Here is an 18,350-nt window from a genome sequence, read left to right as displayed (position 1 = left end):
GATTTTACAAAGTGTTTATGGAACAATTCTCACTCAGTACAACCGCAAATACCACTGCTGGATTTAATCTTCATGGTAACATGGATGATATGGAGTGAAAAAATGTGCGTGAGGCATCAATACTTACTAAATATTATGAGTAATCATTATTCCCACATGTACTTCCTGCAGTCTGACTTCAGTTCACCACCTCACCATCTGCGTCACCAATTCCCATTGTCTCCAAAATATGCGTACGCATGGGTCAGAGTTTGCGTCTCATTTATAAACGTGGCGTACGCACGAAACGGGGCTTAAATGTGCGTACGCCACTTCCCACGCAAAGGTTGTGATTTATAAAAACCAAACTTGACGGGAGAATGTGCGGTCCTCCACGCAAACTCTGACCCATGAGTACGCACATTTTGGAGACAATGGGAATTGGTGACGCAGATGGTGAGGTGGTGAACTGAAGTCAGACTGCAGGAAGTACATGTAGGAATAATGATTACTCTTAATATTTTCAAGTATTGATGCCTTACGCACATGTCTTCTCCTCACCATCTTCCTCATACTGATCACCATTCACGAGGTGCTTTGCATTGACTATTTATGGTTAAAAATGGGCGTGTACAGGGCGGGATAAGAGGCTGATTCATGTAGGTAATCTGTGATTTATAAAGGGAACATTGCTTACAGATGTAGGTACGCACGGTTTTATAAATCAGACTTTTTTTTGGCGTACGTCATTTTTGGCTTTTGGGCGTATGTACACTTTTAGTAAGGATCCTACGCACAGTTTTATAAATGAGACCCCTGTGCTTTTTCTAGCTTTGGAGTGTTTAAAGGAGTAGGCCACAGAGCAAACATCGAAGGGGATGGAACCAGTGCATGATAGTTTGTTTTTCATTTCTAAAACCTTGTTACTAAAATCAAGGGTGTCAAACCTATGATGAAACTCATAAACTCCTGCGCCAGCGGTTTATCGGATTAAAACCATCAAGAAACACCATTTAGCTTTTGTATTTTGAATCAACAATAGTTCTTCGACCATGTCATTCAGAACCCAAATTATTGTTGCCAAGTATTCTTTCTAACTTAACCTTATAGCTAAGTTTTGCTCTCCTGATTTGACTTTTTATCTCCTTGTTTTTCAGCTCTGAGAGGTTTCCCGTACAAAATAATCTTCTCGTTTTGTTTAATAAAAGTTTCAATGATTTTGACACCCATGGCTTGCTGTTTGGATATACAGTACCTTCAGAGACTTATTAGGGATTACATTGTCTTCACAGAACGTCACATAGCAGCTAACAACATCAGTGAGCTTATCAATATCTGTACAGGAGTCCTTAAACATGTCCCAACCCGTGTCCCTGCCGACCCAGAAAAAGGTGGAGAAGAGGAGCTAGAGCCAACAAGACTATCTCTGCAGCCATCTTATTGACCATTCTCCTGCTGACTCTGCTAGTCTGGTCGGTCAAGGTTTTCAAATGTAAAGATCAGGGAAAAGGTGAAGAGAACTGTCAGCCATAATATGTCTGCCATCCTGACTACGTGAACAAGCAAGACCATCTCTGCCAGCGGAGGGGGAGTGCTGGTGCTCAGTTGGTAGAGCGGGCGCATGTGCAGAGGTTTATTCCTTGACGCAGAAGGTCCAGGGTTTGAGTCCAACCTGTGACAGTTTTCCTGCATGTCTTCCCCCCTCTCTCCCCTTTCATGTCTCAGCTGTCCTATCAAATAAAGGCAGAAATGCCCAAAAAATTTGAAAATAAATAAATAAGGAGCTGATGGCAGGGTTTTCCCTTCCATTATAAGGCTTAGGTGCAGCACCCAAGCAGTTTTGGGCACCACCTTTGCCAGACCTTCCTCCCAGGAAGTCCACACAGCATTCCTGGATGGGAGAAAAACATGCTCTGGTTTATTGGCATTTCTTTAAACCAATCACAATTGTCTTGGGCGGTGCTAAGCTCCAGACGGAGCCACGGTGCCTCTGCTAAATAGTCTCAGGAAGGAACTTGTTTTGGTGGAACGTGTGCGTTCAAAAGTAGTTTTAGTCGTGCAACCGGAAACCTCAGATTGGACAGATAGTCTAGCTAGCTGTCTGGATTTACCCTGCAGAGATCTGAGGACCAGTTAACCATAGTCCTCACAAATCCACCAGAGGTTAGAACGCCAACACAGAGACAGAGGAAGGGGACGGACATCCAGCTGAAATGAGGGACATCCGGCGACACCATAACAATCCCAGAAGTGGAACGTCGTGAATATAGACTAATGTAAAATCAATGCAAGCATCAAAACTAACTAAATGACTTTTCTCAGATCTATTGATTGTAGTTGGTGGCTTTAGTAAGTATTGTGTTTAAGATTTGTAAATGTGATATTTATTTATAGCTTTTCCAACAATTTAGACACAAATATGGTAATAAAAATCGTCCAAAATGATGTGAAATTGCATATTTATTTTATTGAAGATTTTCTTGAGGGAGGACCCCTAAATCCCTGCCAAATATGTACACCCAAGTCTTCCCCAAACCTAGGGAAAACAGTGGATTTATTATAAATAAATAAAACGGGAAAAATAAGTAAGTCAATGGAAAAATATATTATTAGTGCAGTCCTAGTGGACATATAACGAAAGGCTCTAATATGGATTTTTGATTCAAAATGTCAGATTCAACTGTGTGGTAATGCTTGAGGTAGTAGGTTGTGGTGTTTTCGGCCTATAAATGGACTGCATCAATTGTGTTTACAACTGCTGGGCACAATAAAAGAAACATTTTAACCTTTGTTGCTTGTTGTTTGTTGCAGAGCTATTGTTGTGATGGTCTTATTACGTATTCCATTCGTTCCTCTCGCTGCACTTGGTGTTATCGCGGGAAGTGGCAGAGTGATACGCTAGCTCCGTTTACCTATCGCGTAACTGACAGAAAGCCCAGCCTAGAGTTCCTCAGCGCTGATGGTGAATAGCCACTGCTGCGGTAACGGGCGGAGGAGAAGAAGCCGCAGAAGGAGTCAGCGGTGGCAGAGGAATGGTAGTTCTGAGTTAGTCTTATAGAATTAGCAGTATTACGTGTATCATCTGATCCTTACCAACCCCAGAAGGGAAGGGAAAAATAAGTAAAGATGGCGGCCGCGGCCTCGCCGGGCTCCGGCTCGTCCACCTCTTCAGACTGGATTGTACTGAGAGACGGTTGCCTGCGTTGCGACGAGGAGGGCCTGCGAAGCCTTTCCTACCACCCGGCCCTCAACGCTATCCTGGCCGTTACCAGCCGCGGCAGTATCAAAGTAATTGACGGCACTTCGGGGGCCATTCTCCAGGCTTCAGCGTTGCACGGTAAGCACCGGAACCCTCCGTCAAGCCCTGACACCAACCACTGATTGTCAACAGACACTAAACACGACACTGTAACCTCAGCTAGCTACCGACAACGTTAGCTGTTCCTGGCAGTTGTCTTTGGGCCTAACGTTAGTTTGATTATTGGATAACTGGATTCGTTCAGCCTGTTGTGATTGTGCCTGTGCACCGTCTTCAGACGTTAATCTGAAATGTAAAGTAAAGTTGACTGTAGTGCTTCTTGAACGCCGGTGTTTCCTACTGTTTACCCCAGTTGCAACATGCCAAATCTACCATGTAAGCTAATAGATAGCTGGTTAACTTAGCACAGCGCTAGTTAGCCGGGCAACCTTTCCTGTCAGTTTCTGTCATTCTAGTGGTCATCACGATATTTCGTTAGAATTGGAATTTATATCTTGGGCACCTAATTTAGCACGCCTACTATTACCTAGTTAAATGTACTACAGTGTTACATTAATGGGAATTACTGTGATAGCCACTAAGCTAGCCAGCGGCACTCTAACGTTAGCTGCCTAACTTTAGCTCCAGCCTGTCGTGTACAACGTTAATGTCAGTCATTTGGAAGCATTAATGTGATGCTGAAAGTAAACTGACTTGATGCTGTAGAGTTGGTGTGATGGGGCTATATTTGTTTACTGGGCTAACTTGACTAATTCGGTAAAATAACCAGCCAACACTTTTCTTGTTGGACTTGCGTGTCTGCACGCAAAGTCCAATAGCAATGTATACAGGACATTGCATACAACGTTTCCAAAGACTTGCATATTGGTTTCCTCAAGCTGGGCTTCACCTGGTAACTGCACCGCTGATCACTGTCCTCTGCTTTGTTTACACGACAGAGTATATGTCAAGTGCCTTTTTTCTTTTTAAGTGAAAGAGAAACATGAACACACTTGATTTGGCTGTCCTATAGACAGTGGTCTATTGTTACCATTAGTTTAACATCTTAAATTGTGCTGATTTCCTGATGGATGTCAGTATTTCTAGAAGAGCTTTCACTCTGACTTATCAGTGGGCAAACATATATGTTTTTTTAAACAAGGTAAAGCAAAACAACTGTTTATTAGTACCTGTAGCAGGGTTTTCCTGAATATAGGCTGGAAAACGTGTGTGGCATGCAAGGTGTACAGTTTGTGCACTCACCTTTTTAGAGTGGCTGCTTTACAAAATGAGCATGGTGTGAGGGACTGTTTTCTGAGTACACACAGCATCCCATCAGACGTGTTCATGGGCCACCTATAGCTTTCTGTGCTTCCTGTCCTGACTGTTAAATATGAAAAGAAAAAAACACAGAAATAAGTTAATTTTTCCTTGTTTGCGTATTCCTCAATATTTCAGTAACTTGTATAATCGCTCTCACCCTTCTCTGCTTTGAGTCTCAGACTGACCCTCACTTTCCTCCAGAACGGTCTCATCTGGGTGGCTGATAAACCTGACAAACCACTGTCCCTGCATTCTTATCCCCTTACTATCTTACTATTTAGTTTGCCAGAAAAAATATTTAGTATGTCCCAACTCCCAACACATAGTATGTGAAATGCAGTGTGCCAAAAACACCAGGATGTCCTACTGTATCCTGTCAGATTTTGCAGTATGCAAGCCAGAATACTTTTCTGGCTATTCTGACCCACAATCCTTTGCACAGCATATTTGAGCAAGAGTGTCAAAGTTCAAGGCACAATGTTATTAAGAAGTAGTGTGTCCCAATTGTATGCATGCAGCATGCAACAGTACGTACTTTGTAAGGTCAGCCACAGTACTGAAAATAAAAATAAAGCGATTCAGACAGATTCAGCAACTGCAGCTTTTTTCTCACACAAAATGTTTTCAGAAACACATTTAAAATAAGCGTCCAATGCTGGGAAGTGGTAGCGATCCCTGCCGTCCGAAACCGCTGCTGTGGACACGTTTTTAGTTTTGGTTTTTGCACTGTAATGACCGTAATAATACTTTGTTTACATTTCTGAATGTGCATTTGTTAAGCCCCATTCAATTAAAATGTGACTGAACTAAAATAAAACAGCACATTGTAGTATATGTAGGCAATTTATTATTGAAGCATTTATCAGTAATACAGTTAAAATGGGGAAATGTGAAAAATTGCGTTGCAGGTGTGCATCCTTAAATTTCCCCCCTGTGCCCCTAAAACTTTCAGTTAGGGGCTACAGTGCTACTAGTAAAAGTTAGTCTGCTTATTGATTACAAAGTGCTTTACATATACTAAATATAAAACGATAAGAAACGGCAATGAGTCTGTTACCTTATTTGACAGAATCTATGCATTTTCCTTTTATTTCTGACAATTTGATAAACACAAAATTCTATTATGCTTGAGTAAATGAATGGCGCTGGTGATATTCCTTTGGAGCTGGCTAAAACCTCTTTGGGGGGCACCAAACATTCCTCCATGCAGGAAAAACCCTGATGTAGTGGTTTTCAGGTAGTAAAGTGTGGACCTTCCTTCTAGCCTTTCTCCTTCAAACTCCTAACTCTGCTGTCCTCTGTTCCTGTCGCAGCTAAACCTGGTGGTCGTGTCAGGTGTCAGTACTTTCCTGCAGTGGACAAGGTCCTTTTTGTGGACGACTATGCAGTGGGATGCAGGAAGGACCTGAACGGCATCCTGCTCCTGGACACAGCTCTCCAGCCTCCAGTGGCCAAGCCAGAGGACCTGGTTCAGTTGGAGCTGCCGGTCACAGAGGTAAGAGCCTAGCCACCAGGAAGCCCCTCACAGAGATGGCTGTTGTCACCTGATATTTGATACCAGTTGTTGTGTTTGGCCTGGATAAATGTGTTTACACTAAGCCTTTTGTTCCACCATCAGAATAAAAGCCCTAGGTTGGAATACACTGTTAATTCTGCGTATATGAAAGGCTGGTTAAAATGGCAGTTGAGCAGGTAAAAACCTTTGTGTAACTGCTCCCTCAGATTAGATTAGAATCACACCAGCAATCCTCACACTCACCCACTCTAAGAACTGCTGAGTAATATAAAAGTTAGGGAAAGTGTGTAGCCCAGCATTAAAACAATAATGGTGCAAAGCACACAATGCAGCTTAATTTTTGTCAAAATTGGTCATGGTGAAAAGAAATTGCACACTGACACTCAAACAGATGTTTTTCCTCTTCAACGGACCGTTGCTGCTACTACTTTCAGCTATTACACTTCTAGTGACATACAACTAAACATCAACTGTATCTTCAGGGCGTCCATTTCAACCGACATCTCAAGTGCTTTGATTACTTACTTTAAAAATAACAGTTAAACTGCTTTTGTTGCCGTTATTGGTTATTAGTCGTTTGAAAGCGCAGTTGGTGGCAACCTGCCTAGTACAATGAAGTTCAGTGAGACGTAGAGACGCCATGGAGCAGCTCAAAGGTAGGCCACTCTCTTTATCAAAGAGGGTACCATCTTTGTCTTTATGGAAAGGACCATTAAACTATTATCCAAAAATATACAATTTCACACTGTGGCAACACACACCAAAAGTGCTGAGTTCGTCATTACATTACATCAATTCGCTGTCAAATTTCCCCGCTTTTGAGTGTCTTGGGGGTGGTCCCAGGGTAGAAACGTCAGTTGCAAATATTGCATCAAATTCACGGTTTATTATTGAACGTAACGTTAGGCGTATGCCTAGATGTTATGGGTTTTTACTGGGCTATGTTTGTCTGTTTTATGATTAACTAAACTCAACGTGTTTGTAATGTGGCAACAGCTAATAGTGTTTGGTACTTCAGCAATGAACAACCATTAGGGACATCAAAAATCTCCACCCACCAGGATAAAAGGCTCCCAAGCAGGATGGGACTTATGTCATAAGGCTTCTTGTTTATCGACATTGACCTCTTTTTTGCATAATTTTAATTTGATTTGTTTCAACGTTATTTGTATTGTATTATGTTCAATACATGTATATACCAGTATTTTGAAACATTTTATTAAACGTAATTCGACATCTACTACAACTGTGTACACATATGTGTCTAAAGCTCTTCTCGTGTCAGCGGACATGCTAAATATCTTCTGGTGACGCAAATTCATTGCACTTCATCGCCGCTGCTGGAGGAAACACTGGGCAACACACATGCTTTCAGGCTACGAAATAAGCACCATCCACCAGCCAAATGCTGGTAAAACATGCAAGTGGCAGGTAGATCTACTTCACTCACCTGCAAACATTTAAACATCCACTAGCCATTTGGCTGCTGGACAAAAAAGTAATTGTTGCACCGTGCCTGCTTTCATCTGACAGCTCAACTGCTGTTCATGTCGTACTGAATATGAGAGACTAACACTTCACCTGATTTAAGCACTTTCACTTAACCTCTTCTCATCTCATTGCAGTAATAAACATTCAATAAACATTACAAATGTTAACTCTTTCCATTGCTAACAATTCAGCAGACACTTAGAAACCCTTACAAAATATTTTTGCGTAGAACGAAGGCTTTGAATGTTGTCCCCTATCAATTACTTTGAAATCATCAATCAAGGACAGATGGTTACATTGCATTGTGTGTGTGTGTGTGTGTGTGTGTGTGTGTGCGTGCGCGTGTGCGTGTCCGTCCGTCCGTCCGTCCGTCCCATTCTGACTGTAACTACATTATCATGGATCAATTGGCTTCACAACCCATGAAACCTCCAATGCCTGACTCAGGCAGTTAGAACTAATATCTATGTTTGTGTGTCTTTTCAGGCCCAGCAGATGCTGTCAGCCTGTCAGGAAAAGATTGATGTGTCTAACACAGAGGGCTATGAACTCTTCATCACCCAGCTCAAAGAAGGCCTGAAGAATACCTCACACGAGACGGCAGCCAATCACAAAGTGGCTAAGGTTAGTCTGACAGCCTAAAAATGATTTTGTTTTATTGTTGCATCCTGTATTAATCAAGGCTCACTGTTTCATATCAACATATTAAGGATTTGGCTGTTAGTGACACCTGAACCTCACGACCAATGTTTCACTATATTCAATTATTTGGGATGTTACATGAGAGGAGCCAGTCAAGTAAAAGTAAAAGAGCTTCCCCACTACGGTCATTCAGAGTAATTCATTATACTTGTATCTATGTCTTTGTTTTTTTTTCTCCCTCAGTGCAGTTACTTCTCTAACAGCATTTTACTACAGGCATTATGCAACATGACCTCACACAAATTGCAGAAACTCTTTCAACTGATTTAGTCTCGTAAAAGTCTCCTCTATAACGTATAAAAAGCCCTAAGAGATCCAAGTGGTGGAATGTATTGAAAAATACTGAAATCGGTGAAGCCAATTTCCCATTGCAGCCTATGTTAAAGGGAGACACTACAAATGAATAGGGGACATATTGAACTATAACTAACAGATATCACCAACATCCCCAGTTGATTATTTACATTAAGAAAATATTTCTTTGTATTGTTTATTTGTATGTTTTAATTATGCAAATGAGGCATTATCTAATTCATTAAGTGCTAATTTACATAAATAAAGGTGTTTTGGTATTTTTCTATCTGGACCCTATATACCCATGCATTGGTGTCTAAATGACTAATTTATTTAAAATAATATGTGGAATAATATTTAAAATCTTTGGTCCAGTATAGAGTGAGAACACTGTAACCAGCAGCAGTGAACCAAGCTGTAATGTTACCCTACAGGACTAATGTTCAGCAGCAGTTAGTAACAAGCTGTAATGTTACCCTACAGGACTAATGTTCAGCAGCAGTTAGTAACAAGCTGTAATGTTACCCTACAGGACTAATGTTCAGCAGCTGTTAGTAACAAGCTGTAATGTTACCCCTACAGGACTAATGTTCAGCAGCTGTTAGTAACAAGCTGTAATGTTACCCTACAGGACTAATGTTCAGCAGCAGTTAGTAACAAGCTGTAATGTTACCCTACAGGACTAATGTTCAGCAGCAGTTAGTAACAAGCTGTAATGTTACCCTACAGGACTAATGTTCAGCAGCAGTTAGTAACAAGCTGTAATGTTACCCTACAGGACTAATGTTCAGCAGCAGTTAGTAACAAGCTGTAATGTTACCCTACAGGACTAATGTTCAGCAGCAGGTAGTAACAAGCTGTAATGTTACCCTACAGGACTAATGTTCAGCAGCTGTTAGTAACAAGCTGTAATGTTACCCTACAGGACTAATGTTCAGCAGCTGTTAGTAACAAGCTGTAATGTTACCCTACAGGACTAATGTTCAGCAGCAGTTAGTAACAAGCTGTAATGTTACCCTACAGGACTAATGTTCAGCAGCAGTTAGAGTCACTAAAAGTTCTGTTGTTGCTGCTGACAGACTCAGATTATTATTCTAAGTGTCTGACAACATTATGGGACAGATCCCTACAGAAATAGACCTCTTAGTTAAAAAGAGTAAGATCCTTTTAGTTTAACATTAAACAGCCCCAAAATCACCATTACCAAACCCACCAGACTCCTTGGAAATAATCTGGACTTTTAGCGTGTATAGAGCAGTGTTGGGGAAGTTACTTTTAAAAAGTAGTGTTTGCTCGTTACTTCTTAAAAAAGTAATCCGTTACTTTACTTAGTTACCCCCATGGAAAGTAACTTTTTACTTTACTCGTTACTTTTACGTTACTTTTAAAAGCAGGGGTGTCTGGCAGAGACTGAAGTTAATTATAGAAAAACTATCTTTGACCATGAAGTGTATACTATGTAATGTCTGTATCGACTTGTACCGGTGGCGCAGCCATGATGGTCTGTACATTGTCGTAGACACATGCAGCCTCTTTTCTGGAAATTCTTGCGTGTCCGTGCAGCGGTCCGCTGCGTGAATGTATGAAGCCATGTCCACCGCATCCATCTGTGAGGTTGTCAGCTTTGTGTCTGCCTGGCTCAGAGCGCCATCTAGCAAAAAGCCACAAAGCTTAAAACGCTCTCAAAAGTTAGCTTTGGCTGCTTCTCGCTTGCCATGATTGCTCTGCTACACCAGCCTCTGTCACGGCCTGTGTGGAGCTTGTGAGCACGCAGCTGAGAAGGCAGCGTCACTGTCAAATCTGTCCCTGGGAAAAGTAATGTTGCGCTGAATTGAAAAAGGAACTACGTTTCGTTACCAACTTTTCAGTAGTAGCGCGTTACACTACTTTTTACCCGAAAAAGTAGTTGCATTACTGTAACGCGTTACTTTGTAACTTTGGGCGTTACACCCAACACTGGTATAGAGCCAGCATATTTCCACATGTAAATGGGTGAATTTAAGGGTTTATTTCAACTAAAACAGTTTGGTGATTGTTGGAACAGTGGAATGATGAACCAAGACGGCTTTTGATTTGATTTAGTTTCTGTCCACTTTGAATGAAGTGTTTTTTTGATGATAAAATTATTGTTTATTTAAATGGGGTCTGGTGGGAATGTTGTCAGACACTTACAAGAATAATCTGAGTGAGGAATGATGTTGACCTCATTTCCAGGACGTCATCTTAGAGACTTTTTAATGACCCCAACGGACCATAGAACCAGCTTTTGTAGGTCGTCGAGACAACGTCATCCCCATATCGGATGTGATCTTTGACGTACGAGTAACGCACACACGTTCTGTGACTTTATCCCTCAGGCTGTCCGTAGTTTGGGAAATTAGGAAGAGATGCAGCTCTGCGCTGCACTCAGCAGAGATTGCTGTCAGTCATCACAGTTAGCTCGGGGTCACAGCACATTATTTTGACCCACAGTGGGAATTTCGTTCTTATGCTTTGAATGTTATGAAGATAAAGGAGAGGCATTTCTCCGACACTTGTGCCGAGACAAGTAGGCAGACAGTGGGACGTTAAACAAAGTCAGCACACTGACCAGTGATAGTGCAGCGGCCAGGACGCTCCTGTTGGAGCATCCCACCAAGCCATCGCTTTCTCGCACACTTTTGTTTGAATTTACTTGATGTATCGCCCTGTTTTCATCCCACTTAGTAGAAGGGGATGTTTTTGTGAGCCTTTATTTTCCCACATGTGAGCTTAAACACAATGACATTGTTACATTACATTGTTACATTTAGCTGGGGTGGTGATGGTGCAGTGGATAGGACACACGCCTTTGGTGTGGGAGACCTGGGTTCGATTCCCACGGTGATACATCAGCCAATGTGTCCATGAGCAAGACACTTAACCCTTAGATGCTCCAGAGGCATGTGACCTCTGACATATGTAGTAATTGTAAGTCGCTTTGGATAAAAGCGTCAGCGAAATGTAATGTAATAATGTAATTTAGCTGTACAATGTGTCTGTTGCTGTAATAGTAGTGTTTCCCACAGGTTGAGAGTTTACTTGTGGTGGTGGGGGGTGCAGGATGTGACATCGTGGCTGGGTTCAGTAATAAACTAGTCAAAGGTTTATGAACTATTTATTGAAAACAGTGAATACATAACAAGATAATTTAGCGATAAATACCTGTTTACATATTAAACAAATCAGATGTAGCTGTGTTTTGTCAACTAAATCTGGTTGGTTTGTCAAATACATTAATTAATTAACAATAATTAACAAATACCTGATTAAGGTTACCCAGAGCTGAAATGTTGCATTAACAACTTAACCTTAAACCTATACTATGATCCATACAGAAAGTTGCATGTTATTATAAATTCAATCCTGTGTGCAACTCCCGTTAAATCATATTACACTAAGGCTATTCAAAGTTAAGTCATCAGTCTACCTGGGCAGGACGCCCAAGTAGAATCTTAAGTATGGGAAACACTGAATGCACAAGCGCCATTGTTTAGTGTTGAGCTGCTGTTTAGTTAACCTTTCCAAGTGTAAAGTGGGACACTACATTGTGTTAGTATTACCAAGTAATGTTCCATTCTAGACAGTATTTGTCATTATTTTGGATTGTTGCAATAATTGTAATGTAAAACATTATTTCTAGTGCTGTCAGTTAAACGCGTTCTTAACGGTGTTAACGCAAACCCATTTTAACGGCATCAATTTTTTTATCGCAAGATCAACGTTCTTTTTTCACATGCTGTTGCAACAACTGGTAACGTTAGAAAAACTACAACACCACACCGGATCTAGCTAGACCGGAAACAGAACAACAGGCACGCTGCACACACTTGTTTGGGCTTGGAGCCGGCCAAAGAGTAGTAGGCTAACGTTACGTTTTGAGTGGATGGCGAGCGTGAGACGCCGAAATGGATGCCAATAAGATTCTGAATGGAAAGTTTACTTTTAAAAAGTTGTGGAGGGGGACAGTAGTTTCACGCATACACAGCCTGTACGACACGGAGAAAGCAGCCACACTGGAACTGCTGCAGATGCTGAAAACGCTGTCTCATTAACCGCTGATCACTGGACGTCAGTGAGGAATCAACATTATTTAGAAGTTACTGCACACTATATTGACTCTGTATATCAGCATACGGTTTTAGGACTGTGTTGTTTGTTCGGTTTTTGACTGTTTTTGTCATTTGGGACATTGTCCACCCCCTTTTCTGTCCAGGAGAATTGTTCCATTCCTTATTAGAAAAACGTAAAGGTTACAAATGTCCTGCTGTGGCATCTGGTTTTGGACCATTTTGTTTGTACTGTATAAGCAAAGTGTTAGTGTTACATCTCAGTTAGGTAAAAAAAAAAAAAAATTAGTCGTTTGACAGCCCTAGTAATTTCCCCTTACAGGATTAATAAAGTATCAATTATTATTATTATTATTATTACTTTAATAAACATTTGCATAACTCAAGCATATTTGTCCACCTCCATGTTGATAAGAGCATTACAAACCTAAAAAATATCCCCTTTGAAGTACATTTAGAAAATGTGTAAATATCTGAATCGATTTGACAGAGCCCTAGTATAAAGAAACATTGAAACATTTTCTATCGTGCCATGTTCACGTTGAAGGTTTATGACTGTCACATGAATTAACTGGAGCTGGATGGGCTAGCTAGAGCCTGACCAATACCATATTTTTGAGGTTGATAATGATCAATGAATGAATAATGTATTGGTTGATGTCTTACACACAACCATTTTTTTAAAGGATCCCTTCATATGTTTTTTAAAGAACTGTGACCAGGATATGAAGTGACATTGAATAAACCATGACAACACTGTTTCTAAGTTATCTCACATATCTTTGGTATCTCTGTGCTGCCGTTTTTTGTTACTTGTTATTCAACATATACCCCAATATTACTATATTTTATGAAAAATAGTTATTGGTTGGGCTCTTGCATTATACTTTTCATTGGTATTATAACTGCAGCTACCAAATGCAAAGTGTGTATTGCTTTAGTTGTTGAAAAAAACCCCCACTATGTGACTTCTCTGTTATGTAAAGACGTTAATGCTTTTGTTTTCAAAATTTTTACTTAATATTTATGGAACTAATATGACCCATTATTACTGTGTAGCCTCGTCTTTTGTCAAAACATTAACCAAAAGATGTACCCCCACTGTACTAGACATAACTGTGACTCCAAAACGGTTATATTTTGAATTGTGAATTTTGCTTGTGGTACACCCCTAAAATGCTATTACTAAATACAACCTTTTTAGTTTTATGTCCCCACTAACAACAATCTTCCACACCCAAAACTGAGCTGTTGAGTGGTAGCCTAATATTAAACCTGAAATCTCTTGATTTTCTATCACTCCAAAAATGCAGGTGTGTGAGCGCTTGCTTGAATGGGTCCCAAAGGAACGTGTTCCTTCTTGCAGCTGCATTACTGTGTAATAGCAGTGTTTCTCACAGGTTGAGTTTACTTGGTTGGGTGGCTGGGTTTAGTAATGAACTAGTCAAATGAAGATTTATGAACTATTTATTGAAAAGAATTAACAGAATTTAGAAATAAAGAACTATTTAAATATTAAACAAATCAGACTACAAGATGATACAGATGAAGTGTAGCCATGATGTGCTATGTCAACTAAATCTGGTTAGTTTGTCAAATGTTATGGTTCAGCAGATAAAATACCTGGTTACCCGGAGCCCAAATTTGAAATGTATCCACAACTTAACCCTTAATACTATTGTAAGAGCCATTTTCATTGGTTTGAGTGTAGGACACAAATTGTCCACTGGTGGCACTGGTAGGCATATGAGTGAAGTCTATATAGGTAGGAACCTTTCAACAGGTAACTAGGGGTGCTGTTAAGCGAAGGAGCACAAACCGTTTTTGACCGCATCAAATCGCTACAGTGCGCAACGCTCATGTGGATGATGGACACATGGTTTCTTGCACATTGATATGAAGAACTTTGTGATCTATAAATTCCCAGCAAAATGCAACGATGACTATTGGAGTCAGTGATTTCAACAGCAGACTACTGAGCGGTGTCTGGTAGAAGAGAGCGCGTCAGCTAGTTTACTAGCCATAGACTGTTTGTTTGTTTGTTTGTTTGATTGTTTAAGTCCGCATAGCAGCCCCTCAGTGGCTTTAAGTTTTAGGCTTAGCCATTATAACTATACTATGATCCATACAGCAAGTTACATGTTATAAATCTCAACACCGTCTCCTCCTAACTCCTGTTAAATCATGTAAGACTAGGGCTATCTAAAGTTAATTCTTGTTCATTTTTTCAGTGTTTTAATCCTTGTTTTGGGGATCCTAAACAACTTTTTGTACTATACATGTCCTGTTGTACTCATTAAGATCAGATTTCAGTCAGTCAAACAACTCTGAACTGTAGTTTCAAACCTTTTCAGCCAAGGTAATAGTCTGTTTTTATTTGGGCTCGAGTCCATAAATCCGGTAATGAAAACACGGAGAACGGGACCTGAAGTCTGGGTTAGCTCCGATATAAAGGAATGGAGCGGAGGAGACTGCAGCGGAGAGAGGTAACAACCAGACTGATAAATAGCGTTCGGGGAGCTTTCACAGCAGCGTGGCCGTGGCGTTTCTACGGGTTATCAGCAGTCTTTGAGTACTCGAAAGCAATACTTGAGTAAAAGTACAAGTATGTTACCAGAAAATGACTTTGGTAGAACTTAGTCTCCTTTTAGTATATTACTTGAGTAAAAGTCTTAAAGTATCTGATATTTACAGTACTTAAGTATCCATAGCAATTTTCTGATATTAAATGTACTTAAGTATTATAAGAGTAAAAGTAAAAAAAACTTTGATTATGAACTTTATGGTCAAATGTGTGTAACGTTATCTTCGTCACCACCGTCGTCAGGGTGGTTATCGTCTGTTACCATGGTGGCAGAGCCTGCAGCAGGTGTTTCCATGACACTATGAGTCATTATGCTTCCTCATCTTCTTTAGTTTTAGCCTAGGGTTGTTGTTGTTGTTTTTGCCGCTTGGCATCACGTCACCAACTGGAACGGCGCGTGCATCATCTGGCAATCTAGGAGCAATGATTTGCCAAACTTCCTTTTCTTCAGTGTAATACATTTCTTCTGATTTAAAAGAAAAAAAGAAATAATTTAAATTTGATCTACCTGGGCGGTGCGCCCAAGTAGAACCTATGTATGGGAAACACTGAATGGTAACACTGACTGGAATGAACTCATACCAGGGTCTGCTTTAGAACATTGACAATTTGATTTATGCTCCTATGTCTTTCTGATCTACTCATTCTATTACTCTCTTTATGTTTAACTCCTTGGTTCTTTCAGTGGGCGACAGTGACCTTCCATCTTCCCCACCACGTGCTGAGGCTGGTGGCCAGCGCTATCGTCAATGAGCTGAAGAAGATAAACCAGAACGTAGCTGCCTTGTCTGTGGCCTCATCCATCATGGACAGGCTCTCCTACCTCTTGTCAAGCGCCAGGCCTGAGCTCGGGGTGGGCCCTGGGCGCTCTGTAGATAGGTGAGCAAGCAGGGGAACAAATAATGCTTTGGTTACTGAAGAATCAAACTACGGAACAGTTAAACATCACAAGATCCTCTTCAGGGAGATAGTGGTTCTAAATGCAGCATTTCTAAGCATCACTGTACTATGAACATGTTATATTTAGCTGTGAAACCATGGTGTAGGCAATCAGTTGTACACCAGCAGTGGAGTTGGTTGGTTTTTCAGTATTTAAGACCACCTTTTTTTTGTTGCCTCTTGCCACTCTTCTATCTTCATACCGTCATTGGTTTTCCTGAAGTGGATGAGCACGTTGGAAGAGATGACGTGGTGGTGTTTCACCATGTCACCGTGTCATATCATAATAATAATACCCCTATACTTTTTAATATCATACGGAGCCCCTAAAGGGACTTTGGTATTTTTTTTCTTTCTAGTGCGCATGACAAACTTTCTGGTGTGCGCGGGATACTTTTTTGTGAGCACGCAAAATGATCTTGTGCTAAAGAGAAACCAATCTAAGGCTAGCAAATGCTGTCAAAATACTGCTAAAGTTAAAGTGATGGTTCAGAGTAATTTCACCCTAGGCTCCTTTGCACCATGACCTCGAGAGAGCAACCCCCCCATAAGCTTTTTTCCCTTGTTATAACGTTGGTGGAGTTAGCGTTATCAGCTGGTAAGCTTAGTCCAGGCGCTAACGTTTATATCTCGTAAATTACCCCACTAATAATTCCCGGAATGATACCAAACTTCTACAGTAGTACAAATAGTTTCTGTACTCATAAAACGATGGATTGGAAAGTTTGTAACTACACCATGAGTTTATTTAAATATCACTTGCCTGCTGGCTGCTGCTCTCTGCTGCTACTGGGCAGTAAGACGAGTGCTTAGGGTCGTCTAAAAGATTATAAGACCGAAAAGAGATACAACAAAAATATTTATTAATTGAACTTATTTTTTAAAAGTGCTGTAGTACAACTAGCAGGAGACAAGTTATAATTGAGGTAAGTTTGGAGACACTACCTTATTTAATCATTAAATTAATAAATATTTTTGTTGTATCTCTTTTCGGTGTTGTAATTTGTCGACTAGTTTGGTATCATTCCGGGCATTATTAGTGGGGTCATTTACGGGATACAAACCTGGATCCATTAGTGCATGCACTAAGCTAACCAGCTGATAACGCTAACTCGCCCAATGTTCGATCCAGGTGAAAAAAAGCTTCTGGGGGGGTTGTTTGGCTCGAGGTCATGGTGCAAAGGACCCTAGGGTGAAATTACTCTGAATCATCATTTTTAATATTTCACATTCACAGCATGAAATCGGTTAACAATTGCCTTATCATCTTTAAGTTTGTTGATGACACCATCAGGAACATTCTGTTGCATTTTCAGGAAGATGAATACCTCCTCGGCAGCCGTTCTGACTGCTACTCAGATTGGATTCTCGTGGCAACTGTTTAGATGTGCACTTTGTTGTACTGTTCACATTTTAAATTTTTTTTTTTCTGTTTTTACTCTCAAATATTACTATATTTGAAGGTAAACTGTTGCCGTTTATGCTGACATATAAAACAATAACACTTTTTTTCAATTGGAAGTTTATTAAAATTAATAATGAAATATTGTTCAGTTTTTCTGTTATATTAATCAAGAATATCCCGAACTATGATATTGTTTTAGGGCCACATCGCCCACCCCCAATGTGAACACTTTAAGTCACCAAAGAGAACAATTAAGGTAGTTGTGTATAATAATTTAAGAGAGCGATTTATTAATTTGTGCACACTAATTATTATTATTTTTCTCCATGACACCAGCAATAAGGGGCTCCCTTGGGCCAGCCACGCCAATCAGAATACAACATTTAGTGTTCCCTTTACAAGTAGCATTTTAATAGCATTTTGTCATGGGTTGTTAGGATTCTTGAGTGCTATTTATGACACATGTATGACACAACATGTATGACTAATTTTTTTTCTCATACAGAATACTAAACATGTTTCTAAAATGTGTTGTTCTCTACAGATCTTTGATGTACAGCGAGGCCAACAGGAGGGAGACTTTTACATCGTGGCCACATGCTGGGTACAGGTGGGCTCAGCCTGACCCAATGGCTCAAGCAGGGTTTTACCATCAGGTAAGTTCTCAGGTCTGTAGGCATATCCTTAGCTTATATCTCGGTTTACCCTAATGCACTTTTACATTAGAGGGGAGGAGGACAAACAGTCTGTAGCCGGGCTGAGAGGTGTCAGACATCCCTTGTGCTGGACAG

General features: G+C 40.5%; 1 protein-coding gene across 3 annotated transcripts in view; it reads left to right on the top strand.

The window, feature by feature from the left end:
* Nucleotides 1-2,869: 2,869 nt before the first annotated feature.
* The window catches only part of birc6 (baculoviral IAP repeat containing 6), a 134,856-nt gene continuing 119,375 nt past the window's right edge, over nt 2,870-18,350 (top strand). For all 3 annotated transcript variants that reach the window (XM_078272747.1, XM_078272748.1, XM_078272745.1), the window contains exons 1-5: nt 2,870-3,316; nt 5,854-6,035; nt 8,034-8,171; nt 15,901-16,094; nt 18,104-18,215. In XM_078272747.1, the coding sequence (XP_078128873.1) occupies nt 3,106-3,316; nt 5,854-6,035; nt 8,034-8,171; nt 15,901-16,094; nt 18,104-18,215 (837 nt within the window). In that variant the 5' untranslated portion in view covers nt 2,870-3,105. The remainder of the gene's footprint in view (nt 3,317-5,853; nt 6,036-8,033; nt 8,172-15,900; nt 16,095-18,103; nt 18,216-18,350) is intronic.

Source organism: Sander vitreus, chromosome 17 (genome assembly GCF_031162955.1).
Source record: "Sander vitreus isolate 19-12246 chromosome 17, sanVit1, whole genome shotgun sequence".
Taxonomy (NCBI): Eukaryota; Metazoa; Chordata; class Actinopteri; order Perciformes; family Percidae; genus Sander; species Sander vitreus.
The sequence above is the reverse complement of the archived record's forward strand: the minus strand, read 5'-3'. Positions and strand labels throughout refer to the sequence as shown.